The 15,694-nt window shown below is 37.4% G+C and overlaps 1 protein-coding gene across 5 annotated transcripts in view; it reads right to left on the reverse strand.

Moving 5' to 3' along the window:
• Positions 1–4,040: 4,040 nt before the first annotated feature.
• Positions 4,041–15,694, reverse strand: part of LOC123711327 (trithorax group protein osa) — a 70,468-nt gene continuing 58,814 nt past the window's right edge. For all 5 annotated transcript variants that reach the window (XM_045663852.1, XM_045663849.1, XM_045663848.1 and 2 more), the window contains 8 exons: positions 14,967–15,179; positions 13,359–13,562; positions 13,075–13,207; positions 12,357–12,432; positions 10,617–10,702; positions 10,103–10,364; positions 9,159–9,327; positions 4,041–7,175 (listed from right to left, as the gene is read on the reverse strand). In XM_045663852.1, coding sequence (XP_045519808.1) covers positions 7,068–7,175; positions 9,159–9,327; positions 10,103–10,364; positions 10,617–10,702; positions 12,357–12,432; positions 13,075–13,207; positions 13,359–13,562; positions 14,967–15,179 — 1,251 coding nt within the window. In that variant the 3' untranslated portion in view covers positions 4,041–7,067. The remainder of the gene's footprint in view (positions 7,176–9,158; positions 9,328–10,102; positions 10,365–10,616; positions 10,703–12,356; positions 12,433–13,074; positions 13,208–13,358; positions 13,563–14,966; positions 15,180–15,694) is intronic.

Consider the following 15,694-nt stretch of genomic DNA (forward strand, 5'->3'; position numbering starts at 1 on the left):
GATAACCTTACAATAATAACGGATGCCCTTGCGTAAAACATACACGCGTCATAGTGCAATAAATACCTATCATCTAATTCGGCAAAAGTTGTAACGCCAGAGATATCTTAAATAATTATGACAGCTGGAAAGTATTAAATAAAACAGACAATGCCAGAAAATTATTCCTTAATTGGAATTATTGATTCACGAATCAATTATTACACACGTGTAAAGAAAACCATCCAGCAATTTTCGGTCGCTCCGGTAATGTGGAATATGTTGATCGAAGATTTAATCCGAGCACATAAGCACGGAGTTTTTGTAAAGACTGACTAGTATTAAAATTCCCAATTTTTTTAATGATCCTTTTTCATCTTCTTCCATTCTGTGATTTTTTATTATACCACTTTGAAAGCAATATTATTTCATAATTTAAGTGTAATCTTAACAGTCAATATTAATTTCCATAATTAGGGTAAAAGAGGGTAATGGGGGTCACTTAAGCGAGAACTCAAATAAAATTTTAATTAAAAAGAAAGTATTTATTATAACTGCGTGTAAACATAATTTGCTTATTAAACTATCATTAGAGATCAATTTCAGTCACTTTGGCAATCAACTTTGGAAATTATAAAAGTTTAAAAAAAAACAGATTTGACTCCCATTACACCAACGTAGGGGTAATGGTGATCACCCTGGGGGCAATCGGAGTCAAATAAAATCTAGCATACCTACGTCACAAACATAACCTTCAGCTGACTCCCATCCAGTGCACTCCGCGTGAGCCCATAGTCCACACGAGGTACACCTATACTATATACACCTGTACCCTCGTTGTTTCTTCCGAATTCGTCGCATAAGTCGACAGTGCCAACATCTGATATAGAAGTTTCATTCTGTTCTTGTAATACTTGGCGCTTTGCCTTTTCAGGACCCTTCTTCTGTACTTTAGTCTTTATTCCTTGTCCTTTGCCTTCCATGTTTTCTCTTTTCATGCAACCAATCGCGTCCAGCCATTTTTGAAGCTTGATTAAAATTGTGCTTCACATTTAATTTTTCAGCATATTCGAAAGCGACTCTTCTGATTTGATTAGCAGTGCAACCATAGAAAATATTTGCCATTTTCTTCACCAAGTTCGCTAGCTCGGCTTCTTCGTCACGACTAAAGACAGTGAATCGTCCTAGATGTGGTGCTAAGGTAGAACCTTTTTTTATCCTCTTCTGAAGGCTTGAAAAAGGGATTCCCATTTCTTTAGCAGCATTTCTTATAGAAGAACCGCCATCAATGAGCTGTATAGCTTTATTTAGGCTATCAGAAGACCAGGAAGCCTTTTCAGTTGTCCTGACGCGTACTTTCGGCATGACTCTCATTACCCACAACTACACTAATGAGTAAAAAATACAAATAAAAAAAAACTTTAATACACTGATATAATCTGAACTGCATATCACAATTTGAAACGTCTAACTAAGTAAGTGTAAATGTCATAACCGCATATTGCAAGATATTTGGTACTTACCTTCTAATTTGCATTTACGAAAAATTACATCAGCGGAGCGCAAGAAAACACGGTCGTTTCTCAGTGGCGCATGAGTGGACTTGCGCGAGCCGTTCGTGGCTGCGCGGGAGCCCGAAGCGGGGGCTGAAGACGCTGTTTACGCGTCGGTCTCATGTAGTGTTTCGTAGTGGTGTGGGTGACTCCCATTGCCCGCTGACTCCCATTACCCTACTCTCTCCTACTTAAATAACAACACTAAGTTCATATCTCGTATTCATGTTACTCATACACAAGACTAAGAATCTTTTCGTTCATATTTATTACGGACTAACCAACTGCAACAACCTATATAGATTCGATCTTTATTTAGTATAATAAACAATAACATATCATCTGAATAAACATGTAATGACAAACAACTTAACCAATGTTGATGACACTAGGAAGGAACTAGCGTTAAGATACAGGCTAGGCCTAGTTTCAACACTAGTGCTAATAGAAGTATATTGTGTATAAGGTTTAACAAAAATGAATATTTTTTTTATAGAATGGGGCAAACGGGCAGAAGGCTCACCTGGTTTTAAGTGATACCGCCGTCCCTGGACACTTTATGCTAGAGGGCTCGCGAGTGCGTTGCCGCCCTTTTAAGAATTGATACGCTCGTTTCTTGAAGGACGATAAGTCGAATTGGTTCGGAAATACTTTATATCTCAACGATTAAATGCCTATTGTATGTTTACAACCTTACAATAGAGTACAAAATGAAATTGTTTTAGCGTCAAATTAAGTTACTTTCATATATTTATTCATAATGTTAAGGGGATCGCAGTATTGAAAAGGATAAGTTGTAGAATGAAACATCACTTTAATATTACAAATGACTATAATTTTGTCACAATTTTCCATACAATGTTAATAACTTTTTACCTTATTCCTATTTTATAATACATTACTTAAATAATATTAATGTAGTATTAATTTATTTAAAATTCATCCAGTTAAATTTCTAATTACATACGGATCGTTTTCAGATGATAAATAAAACCGGACAGGACAATACAAAGTTGAAAAAACGCAATTTGAAAAACTCGAGCAATTTTATACACTAAAATGTAATTCGATTAGATTTTAAATATATACTAAAATATTTCTTGCTTAGTACGCTACGAGAAGTATCGATAAAAACTGTACAAACATTATCAATCGTTACAGCTAGCGTAAGTATTATATAAACGGACACTCAACCGGCCTGACGAGAACTTGCGACATAGCTCAACAGTTTATGTACTATAATTAATTAATGATAAAGATAAATTGTACTTTATAACGTGACACGACGCGTCAAAGCGGGACCGAATCAAAATAATTGACTAAAGTTAACACGTTATTCTCGATAGCTGATATGGCAGCCGTCCACAACGCGTCGCGCCGAAACAAACATACGAAAAATAAGCACCGTTATTTAAAAATGCGAGTCGTTTGAGTACCATGCAGCTTGGAGGCTGGAGACCAGCAACTACAAATTATCAATTATATCAACTCTTAAAATTCCACGAATTACCGCTATTGTATTATCTAAAACCAGCCAAGAACAAATCGAAACGGTAAACAACAAGCGAATAAATTACAATTATGAAAAAATTGAGCTAGATTCGATATTCGCCTTTCGGAACTGCGCACGCGCTTACGCGGGTAACTTTCATAATATTCACAGACAGTTTCCACCACCACAAGGTCAACGAAAACTTTGTATTTATTGCTCTATACATCTATTATTATTGCTTACGAGTTCCTGCGGTCGGCAATACTGTGTTGATGAGGCTGACGGGCGACAAGCGAATATTCACAACCAATTGGCGATACGTCGAACGCCCTTGCGCCTTCCTCACATGCGTAGGCTTAGCCAGCTCACACTCAGCTAAGCCCGCGTATGCAATCCAAGGCTTAACAAGAAAAAGAGTGTCTACACGCGGTGTATAAAGTAATTTAAACTGTATCTACTAAATTTCACTTCGAAGGTACATTTATTTAGAAAAATCTGATTACACCGCGCGCAACAATAGCCCAAATTCGGGTTCAGTATGTCTTGTATTATTGTTGACCAAATACTCAAACAATAATTAAAGTTAAACATCTCAAGGCGTATGGTTATAAAAATATAGTCACATCCAAAATTTATCCATTTGGATGTTTTATTGAAATTATTTTTGATACTCGTGAGTCTACCAAGCAAGTACGATCAAACCAAACGTTATTTAATGTTTAAGTACGGCCCTAAGGGTCGAGTATGGCGACATGAACTGTCCCGAATAAAGACTTCGACAGTGCGTTAGCGTGAGTCGTGCAACTATCAAAATGAGTCAGTCTTATCACCGACAGCGTCAAAACAAAAACTGTATAACAATTGTACTAGTTATCAATAAGAGTTTTTAAAATTTGATATTGCCACGAAGAGTTGAAATTTTACAAAAATATACATGCTGTACAAATAGTTGAGCGACTCAATGCACTGGTCAACCCTAACAATGGCTAGTTGCGCAGGCGTTTCCCGGGTGTCAAGTATACGTCTGCGCAACGAACCGTAGCACTTAGAGAGATTAGATACATCGTTACGCACGCATACGTACTTCCAACGTACGCGCACACAGCGCTATACGCACGCCAATGCGTGCGCGCACGTAACGCTGCGCACTTAAACTAACTCGTTGATAGAGACTTAGAACTAGACTTAGATTATTCCTGACACGGCAAAGTCAGCGAACGATTGTCGCCGAACGGTTCAATACAAGCGGTCATCGATTCACATTGCACACTTTAATATTCGAGACTGGAACACAATACGATCACAACTTATTCGAGAATAGGCCAAGAAGCTGTGTCGGTTACCTGAACGGCTAATATCAGTAGCTACTGCATCACTGCATTGCTTGCGTCATATATTCCAATAATGGTAGTAATAATTTAAATGGGATATTGGTTGATATCGCATTCAGCCAGCGTAACCGACACGAAACTAGAAACTTAAGTACTCAAAACAAAATATATGTACACAAAACAAAAAAGTATTACGCATAAACTACTAAGAAGTACAAAGTACCTCATATTTACATGAGGCGTCTTCGTAGCGAAAACGTCCCAACCGACATGACAAAAGTCACAAAACAAAACTTTTGGCAGTTAATATAAATATCACAAATTGATTTTACATTGTCGGAGGCGAACACCTAAAAAAATAAGTACGGAAAAGTAAGCGCGAGGAGAAACTTAAAATAAATAAAACTCTTAAGCAATCTTAGATACCCTGTTTTTTACATTTTTAAAATAATTTGACCGAAATTTGAATAAATAGATGCGTAACAGTGCGGCGATGCGCCAAACGAGAATTCCACGAAATAAATACCTAATATATATACATGGTGTTCTAATAGGAACAAAGAGGGCTCAACACTCCCCATACAATATCACAAGTGAAAATATGCAAAACCTTACGCTACACGCCACTACTCGCTAACCTACTTACGTCGGCTCTTTGTTCTTATCAAAAGTCGTATAGGACTCGAATGAGGCGGTATTTAAAACAAATTATGTTCTCGACATCTCGGTTCGCTATAGTCAATAGATTTTTGTATGGAAAAGCTAAGACGTGAACGTTTCTGTTAACGAACAAATTGAGAAATCGCTATTGATACTTGACAAATCGTAAGGTTAAATATAGTTGGAGCAATATTAATAAATAAAGTCCACAGATATTAGTTTCCCGAACTAAGACTCGGTCATTAGCGAGAATTCTGCCATATGTCAAAATCCAATAGCTTTCTGACATATGACAGCGATACTCAGCGATACGTCTACTCAGAATCTTACCCTTAAATCTACCAAAGACGAATACACTTCGAGACAGGCGTGACCCGCCATCGCCCGTCAAAATAGTCACGTGACCACGCTTGAACTGTCAAATACTATATTCGCTCACAGTACATTTTTATTATTTTTGGTATTATGTCGTTATGGAATCAAAAATTCCAGTCATATGTATACGTATCGGCCAATAGCGCGTTAAATTAGTCCGTAAATTTGTATTAATGTCATTCGCTTCTAACACCGCCCCGATAGGCATCGCCACACCCGCGACGCATTGAGCACAAACCGACGGCTTGCGACCGTCCACGCGACTTCCATCACTAAAATATATAAATTCTTTCATGTAAACCTAGCTTTAAACGTATATGTCTTTATTACGTATGTTTTCGTTTTTATCTAACTTATTTTTGTGCAAAAAGAAATTTTGTACAAGATTGCTAAAAACACCATACCCCATTCAAACGGTGACACGAAAAAAACGTACTAAAGACAAGGAAATAGTAAACTAGAAATGCGCGGAGATTTCAAGAATAAAAAATGGCAACACTGGCGTGTGACAAAATCCCCGCCCACCTTTAGCGTTAACAAAATACCCACAGCACCCTAAATTATGCATTAACTCGAAAATAAATCTATACGTAAACAGTCGTACAACATATCCTTAGAGTAAAATGGCGCACGAATAATAAAATATAGATTTTTAATGTAAAATTATGCTAGTCACTAGCGATCCGAAGCTATTTTCGTTATTAAAATCCGCAAATCTTAATAGCAAAATGTGGGTAACATTAAAATGCACGATGACAGTTGACACTGACAGTTAACATAAGAATGAGCGGGACGTTGCAAATAATACACATCTCATTTGTATGTATCATTTAAGCTCACTTATAAACTCCGCTTAACTAAACGGCTCTCCATTTCATACCAATAGCTGAGCGACGTTTATGAGTTGATTTATGATTGATTTCACGCCAAGATGGCCGATAAGTCACTTAATAACTGTATAAAATGCTTAAATTTGTAAATACCAACTCCACGTAACTAAAAATAAATTTTCATAGGCCGCTCATGTGACTTAGATAAAAAAATTCCGTAGCGCCACGCGCGGGGCCGCAAACTTCAGTTAAATTTGACTAGCCGACACGAATCAAAGTGACTAGAACGCGACAAACATTGGCAAGAGTTACCACCACTAAATTTCCAATTCGGAACCAAGACCGTCAACAGATGGCGCTATTTAAAATAAATGTACATTTAAAAACGAAATACTAGTTTAAAACAGCGCCATCTACCGGCGAAATTTCCACTAAATTAAGTACTCGACGTCCCCGCGCGAGTCGTATTCAAAAAAAAAACCCTTAAGTAAAAATTCCTAGGGCCGTATCGGCAAACGTGGCTCAAGCACGTTTAGAAATACGGGCCTTCTCGAAACTAATGTGATGCACCAAAATAAATACATACAATATTTACAAATAAAGGATACAAATTAAGCTCATCAGTTCGAAGGGGGGCGATCACACTAGCACAGATTAAACAGTTGCTCATATAAAAACGCCTCGCTAAGCGACATGATTTGATACATTCGAGACTGTACAAATGTTTTTGTTCAAACCAGCAGGAAGAACTTGCTTTTACCAGGTCTACAGATTCATATTTACTTCAATAATACACTGGCAGGTTTCTATGTGAGCAACTGTTTGCACTGTGGAGGGCAGAGATTCACTAACAGAAGCCGCCGAAGCCGACAGAGGGTACCGACGGCACTGAGGGCACAGACGACTCCGCATTCTTGTGCAAGTCTAGAAGTGGACTCGCTGATAGGTAGTGGGCCTGGAAATATACGAAATATTAAGTTAATAACAAACATTACTATTAAATTCCAAATCAATTCTCGTCATTTCATGTGGGGCAAATGGGCAGACGACTCATGTGATGCTAAGTGATACCGCCGCCCATGGGCAGTCACATTGCCAGAAGACTCGCGATGCCGGCCTAAGAATTGGTTTTGGCATTATTTTTTTATAATACACACGAGCCTGCAGTATGCCCAAAAAGGGGAGTCATCGCAGCCCATAGACACCCATTATTAGTAGGTGAGTTGCCGGCCTTTGAGTACACTCGTTTTATTAGTATTTAAATATTTATTCATTTTACAAATACCTAAATAAAAAACAAATTTATAATGAAACTGTTATTGTTGGCAGGTCTTTCATAAGTACGACCAACATATGAAACAAACGTTTACGGAATAAACAAAAAAAGTCGAAATGAAACTAAATTTTAAAATTTTCCCTCCAAAAAGCCTTCCTCACACTTCACAATAAAAAAAAAAACAAATTGATCCAGCCGTTGTCGAGTTAGCTTAACATCATATTTTGCGATTAATTTATATTTATGTCCATTTATTATACGTTAAAACGTTGCACTATTACTTATTATTTCATTAGTTTAAATCTATAAAAATAAACTATCCAAAATGACCAATCCACCCTTTTAATATAAAAAAAAACAACAAAATTGCAATAATTATTGCACACATTGCCGCCATTACTAATTCAACCCTTGAACTGTGAAGACCTATTTGTACTGCAGTTTTGTAATTAAATTGTGTACATACTAGATTATTTGACATTTAATACCCTCAATGAGTACTTTTATTTGCTATCTATGATCAATCTATTGATTCTGAGATAGGCAATCTTCAGATATAAAAAAAAACATAACAATACGCTAGCAGGATTGGTTTTCGATTCCGCAGAGGCTTTACTACATATTTTGGAATGACTCTGAAGTTCCAAAGACAATGCACACTTTGCATTCCTTAACTCTGAGTCATGCTCTCAAATACAGAGTGTATTATTAGACGGGCGACGACGGAAGACGGGTCGACTGCAATGTTTCTAGATTTTTCCACTAGTTAGAGAACTTTTCAGCAGGCTGTAATATGATTTCTGACCGTTTCAGGAGATGGTCAATCACATATTAGAAAATTGTAATTTCCATAATGTTACCCTAGTTTTCAGGAAGCTGAAACCTTTTTTCAGTCAGTTTTAGAACATATGTAGTCGATTGGTGCAGTTTTCAGGAGACCCGTTTTCAGGCGTTTTCAGGCATAGGTATACCCCTTTGATGAAGGAATATTCTAGACCGAACTTTCTAGGTGTGAGACAAGGACGAAATGATGAGAGAGAGAGAGAGAGAAGATCAGAACTTTCTCGAAACTAGACTGAGCACTCTAGAACGCCGTACGACAAGGACGGAGCAACGTGCGAAAGAGACAAAGAGTGCGGACGTTCTAGAATTGTGCAATCGCTACTCAGTAGCAAGCCCGCCTAGAAAGTTCTCGAATATTGTTTAGAATTATTCCCAGGGATATATAAGCGAGCCGAAACGCGACTAGTCGCCTTTAGTTTGGAATGCGATAACAAGAGAGAAACACCGAAGCGATAAAGTGATTACAAGTGATAAAGTACTGTGTGAAGTGTGCATAAGTGAAGTAATTAGTGACTGTGTTTTTTTTGTGCTATAAGTGCATCTCTGCAATTAATTTGTGCTCATAAATTCCTCATTGATTGTTCAAGAAATAAACCCTTGAATAAATTCACGGCATTTTCTATCCGATCCCCTAGCTCGTAACAATATGTTTTATGAATTGTTCATAGGCATACAGCAACCTATTTTTTATTATCAATATAAATACCAGTGGAATCAACTATTTTAGTGTATATATTATAAATATGTAAATAGCTCTCAAGAATTCCCGTTTGTAAATATTGTAGATAGATATCTTTCAAATAGTTATCGTCTTATTACCTGCTGATGATGCGCAGGAGGCGGTCCTGCATATCCATTGTAGTAGGGCGTGTTGTAGGGCGCATAGCCAGGGGCGTAGCCATACTGCCAGTCCGGGAGATAGCCCGGGGCAGGCCGCATTAGCTGGGTACCCCATCCGCCCCCATAGCCCACGAACGGACCACCGTAGCTGCAATTTATATGTACATATGTCAAGACCGGTCCAATTTCCAAACGGGAGGCCTATGTACGAATATAATAACAAAGAAAAATTTATGATTTGTAATAATTATTAGAACTGTTCTGTGTCCTCTAAATTACGGTCAGTCAAGAAATGCTTTATAGTTAGTATTGTCTTTTGTTAACATAGCTTTTACACATTGATTGCACGCGAAACGTCGGAAAAATTTAAAATCATGTAAACAATTATAAGTTTATAATAATAATACATAGCTTCAATCCGTTTAAAAAGCATAGCACATATGAAATTTTCATAGTGTAATTGAAACCTGTTTATTTTTTTATTTTTGAAATTGTCCTGTCCATACCATGTTTGGCATTTATTAAGACCTAACCTAAACTCGTTTCGAAGATATAGGAATAAAAAAAATATATGTATTATGAAATTTATTAATGAAATAAGATTCGCGGGATTACGAAAGCAATAATAAAGAAACACTGTTATTTTTTTTCAACAGGAATATTTCATTGATTTTGAAATGGAGCCGTTCAAACAAAGCTCTCAAAAATAACAATACATAAACATATTAAGTTTTTGTAGAAATCCTCGAAATTTCGTGTTCGACCATAGACAATGTGTGGGTGGGTAATATGTGTAAAAAAGTCAATAATTACTGTTGACGTAATCACCAAATAAGAAAATCAAAGACCCAAGTAGAGCTTACGTAATACTTAAACGCCCCCAAAGGTACTAAATTGAGTTAAGTGTGCGTAATATCACTCACCCATTATTCCCATATGCCGGCGTGCCATACGCCGGATAGGGGGGATAGAGCGCCGGAGTGTAGTCAGGCAAAGCGGGGACCGCAGGAGCTGGGGGCTCCGTTGTCCCCCCCGTCGCCCCTCCACCAGCGCCCCCCTCCGCGATTGAGGGTATCTGGTCCACCAGGGATTCTAACCCTGAAAGACTTTTGGCTGAGACATCTTGATTTTTGGGCTTCGGTGTGCCAGGTCCGCTTTCGGTACCGCCGTATTCGGCTGGAGAACCTGCAGAAATCATTTCTCGAATAATATATATTTTATTCAATACTTAAAGGAATCCAAATAACCCAGAGGAAGATATACAGTCTTTGGCAGATATCCTGTCTGGCATTGTTAAAACTAGATTAATAGACTTCTGTCAAATAGTGTTAACTCTGGAAGAACAATCTTCCGGATGATGAGACGGATTTTGTTTTCATTATCTCCGCCAATAAATTAATAATTTTAATTAATAACTGTATTAAAAACAAATCTTACCAGGCCCATGATGATGCTCAGCAGGTCTGAAGGCTGTAGACGCCATCGGAGAGAAGGCAGTTTCTTCGCCCACCGGTGGTGTCGATCTGAATTGTCAATAATTCCACTTAATACCATATTATAACTATATTGATATTTTCCGCCTCACCATAGATGTGAGGAAGTTTTTGAAGAGGCGGGAATACTCTGATTTTGTTTAAGCAGTAATTTAAAATATTAATTATTATTTGCTTTTTCAAATGTCAGTTTTCTTTAGTTTAAATTTTTTTTTAATATATTTTGTTCGTAAATGTACTTACTTGTTTTCTGTTACATATATATTGTTAATGTATGTAATCTGTTTTGGCTTTCTGTATTGACTAAGTGTTATATTTTATAATGTGTATGTTAGCTGTAAGAGTAATTAAATAAATAAAATAAGCCATTTTTATGTAAAATATATTTCATATAAATATATTGCTAACAATGATCTTTGCCTTTTAAAGAACCTAAGAAAATGACACAGGAATGAGTTTGCCCCCAAAACCTGGAGCGTTATTGGACTTCAAACAATTAATTTGTTAGTTAGTACTACTCTAATCATTCATTTGTTTGCTTATTCTCATCAATAAAAAATAAATCAATGGCGCTACAACCTTTTTAGGTCTGGGCCTCAGATTGTATCTGTATCTGTTTCATGATCATTTGTAAATTGTATAGGCACGTAGATGATCAGCCTTGTGTGCCTGACGCACACCGTCGACTTTTTGGGTCTAAGGCAAGACGGTTTCCTCACGATGTTTTCCTTCACCGTTCGAGCGAAATGTTAAACGCGCATATAGAAAGAAATCCATTGGTGCACAGCCGGGGATGGGACCTACGACCTCAGAGACGAGCGAAGCACGCTGAAGCCACCAGGTCAACATTCTCATCGATAGCAAATATAATAAAAAAATATAGCTCGTGAGAACATTTATTTTTATTTATAATCCCAAGAAGCAGAAACTCGAGACCACTGTTAATTTGACATTTACATAATATACATCATACAGATAATAATCAGTAACAGTTTGTATCGACTGAACATAATGAATAATAACCGAATAACTTTGGTTAACATAGCTTTGAAAGAAAACAATTTTTTAACCGGATTAAAGCTATTTGTATAATTTTTCCGACGCTTCGCGTGCTTTACAGCGTGCGTGGTCACGGTGACTGAAGATAAAAGGTGTTGAATGTCAAAAAGTATCACAGCCGTAATATTATCTGTATTTATTTCCCCGGAGTTGGTATCGACTAAAAGATGAAATTTTTTGCAGAAATGACTCACGGTGTCCTCTATTTTCGCGGATTGAGGAGAGGACACCGTGAGTCATTGTTCAAAAACCTGACCCGAGCCGATTTGGCAGTGTTGGCCTAGCGGCTTCAACGTGCAACTCTTATCCTACAGTTCTACTGCTGTACACCAAAGCACACTATGTGCGCTTTAAACATTCGCTCGAACGTACAAGGAAATCTTAGAACCTTAGAACCAAAAAGTCGACCTTGACAGTCGAGGCTGAATAATCTTGTCTATTGAATTAACAAACATGAAACAGATACCTAAATCTGAGACCCAGACCTAAAAAGACTGATTTATTATATTTTGGTAAACTGACTATATATATATTATCACAAACAAATAAATAATTTGTATTTTTGTTACATTTTTATTTTAAAAAAATGTTTATATTTGTGGTATTTGAACTTACAAACACTTACCTATTGAAATTACTAGGGAACATGGAGGGATGCTGATGTAACTGGTCTAACCGCGGACTCTCTGGGACACCGTTACCTGAAACATCATTTCATAAAACGCTAATTTCGATGCAGTTATGTAGTATGTATTCTTACACGATTTCTTCATAAGTAAATCTGGAAATTGATGAAACAGTAACTACTGTACAAAACCGTTCATTTATTTATATATTTGTTTCCTGTAAATAGTGTTTTAAAACACGTAAATAATTTGAGAGAAAATGATGATCGTACTATATGCAACTTTACAGAAATTGCTTAAATAAAGTTAAATTAGATAAAGTTTAACAAAAGTCTTTTATTATCCATAGACATGAATGTATACAAATAATACAATTACTTCATTTTGCCTTATTACTACTAAGATTATTACAGAATTTCATTAATTGTAATAGAATTACTACAATCACTGTTATCGTTATTATATATTTTTGTTATTAATGGCTTCGAATCTGTACGAATCAACCGTAACGGAAAAACGTGACGCGTAACCGAAAATGTGACGTTTTTTTACAACGCCGGTTAAGAAGTTTCACTTCAAATGAACATCTCTTTTATTGTCCCCTTAACTTAACTTTTTAAAGGAATTTGTAGTGGTGTGTAGCCCTATAGGTACCAAGGTATATTTATAATGTAAAAAATATAAATAATAAAAAAAAAATTACGACATAAAACTCACCCTGCTCCTGCGCATAGTGGTAGTCGTGCGGCTTGTCTGCGTCATAGGGCATCTCCCTCTCGTACATGTTGCTAAAGGCGCCTGAAGAAGCCCCGGGCCCAGGGGACACTTCCGCCCCGCTTGCGCTGGGTTGCTATAAATAAACAAAACATTATTTCTATGAATCTCTAATGCTGCGTTGCGTCATATTTTGTAATTTAAAAAGCAGATTTTTATATCTACCATTAAATATTTAATATCTCTAAGAAATATATACATTATATATATAGTATAGTGTATATTACCTTATTATAATCTGACAGGGACGAATTACTATTGCTTCCCGGGTGCATATCCGTGCTGCCCATGGGGCTTGCGTCATCCCGGGGCGGCTCAAAGTCCAGAGTTGCCATCCCGGGGGAAACAACCCCGGGAGAGGATATCGCTGCGCCAATCTCATGTGATAATTCACCGCCGTATGAACCCGAACCACCGTTTGAACCTCCACCCTGTACGTAAATTGACTTTAATTATTAAGAATAGTGGATCTGAGTTTTCTTTCTAAGTGCGTATTTTCGCTCCTATGGTGAAGGAAATCCAGGGAAACTGGCAAGCCTTAGACCCGAAAAGTCGAAAAGTCGAGCTTGTTTCAGGCTGATCACCTACTAAGCCATCAGAGGCCAATACCAGGAATTGTACGTTTAGTTTACACGAATAATTTATTTTGACGAAGGACATTTTCATATCAATGAAATCGTTTTTCTTACAAAGGGATTATTCAAGTATTCACGCAATTTTTGGAGATTCATGACCCCCCCCCCCCCATGAAACGCGCCGTAACGTTTCTGTATCCAATAGTAAAACGTTTCGTGACCACCCCCAGTGACTCTTTATACCTGAAACTTACCATTATGTGGTGTAAAGTACTGGAAAGTGGAAAATAATATTATCAATTAACGTGTAATTCAATCCCCGCATCGTAACGTAACGTTTTACAAGAGGACCATCCCCCCCCTCCAAATTTCGCACGTAATACTTGAACGCTCCCTAAGTTATTATCTCCTAATATATGGGTCAAAATTACACGTGTACAACAAAAAAATCATACGTCATACTTAGCGGTAAGCATCAATTCTGAATGTATGTACGTATGTTTAAGAAATATTAAAACTAAAATTGTTATTATAGTAACTAAGTAGGTCAAAATACAAATCTTAGGATAGTACTTCAGGAATCCATACAAAAAATACAAAACAATATATTTTTTATAACGCTGCGGAAAATATTTTTCAGTGTCTTTTTGGACGCCCATAGTCAACGCAGCCCATTATAGTGGATGCGTTGCTGGACCTTGAGGGAGGAGTATACTTTCTTTAAATAATTGGAGGTCGTATCTCCCAGGGAAGACCCCCACCCAGAGTCAATTCACACTGTTCACAAAAGAGTGAGTTCATCAAGGTAATGCTGACGAAATTTTGAATGAAGTCTTAATGAAGCCTCTCCGTCCTATACATAAGCAATAAAACATGGGCGTACGAACAGAAGGATTATCATATCAGGATGTGATCATCCATACGCTCTTACTGAGAGCTCGCGACTCTGGTCTCAGCAAGTTTTTATAATTGGCACGCTATGTTATTTTATTGGTCAGAAACGAGACTTAGGTCCGAATTCCAAAAGGTATCAAGTCACAATCTCCGTTTGAGCACTGTCAAATATGTCAAAGTTCAAATAGTGAAAATAGTCTTTAAAGCAGATTTAAGAGTGACTTGTATTGTCTTTCGTTAACATAGCTTTTACACATTAAGAAAAACACTTTTTGAACGGATTGAAGCTACGTACGTACGTACAGGCCTTAGCGCTAATTCAAATTCCCGTACGTCCGCTCCGAGTGGACGATTGTTAAAACGCACCTGTGCGAAGTGATGCGACTCGGTGTAGGCGGGCGTCAGGGGCGCTGGGGCGGCGGGCGACGAGTGGTGGCTGTAGGGCGTGTGAGCCGGCGACGGTGTGTACGAGTGCAGCGTACCACCGGCCGGTGATGCCGCGGGGAAGGGAGTACTGTTACCCCCTGACATCACTCCCACCGCGGGCACAGGGGACTGCGAGTAGGGGACGGTTTGCGACTGGAAAGGTATCAACTTCATGAATACACAGATATAGAAGTATTAGTGACGCAATGATTGCGCTAATGTATTTAAGCTGCATTTTTATTTATTAACACATCGTTACATTACAATATAAAAAAATTGAACATAATTAAATCAAAAGGAGGGCAACTGGCGGCCTTATCGCTTTCGATCTCTTTCAGGCAACCACTGTGAGTAAAGAAAATAAATAAATAAAAATGTATTAAATTACATAAGATAGGCAAGAAGTGCAAAAATACATGTTATACACAGTTATTAAGACAAAACTAAACAGGAACAAAAAAAACTAAACCAAAAAGATGATACATAAAAAATAAAAGGTAAAAATACACAATAATCACGATAATTTAAGATAAATCTCACGTCAGTTAGTAGTTGGAAAGAAAGTTAGGGATACGATGTGGACAGGTAATGTTTGTACAGAAGATATTTAAAGGAAGATAGGGAAGGAGCTAAGCGAATTCTAACTTAAGATGTATTTTTATCGTAGT

The sequence above is a fragment of the Pieris brassicae genome, chromosome 6 (genome assembly GCF_905147105.1).
Source record: "Pieris brassicae chromosome 6, ilPieBrab1.1, whole genome shotgun sequence".
NCBI lineage: Eukaryota > Metazoa > Arthropoda > Insecta > Lepidoptera > Pieridae > Pieris > Pieris brassicae.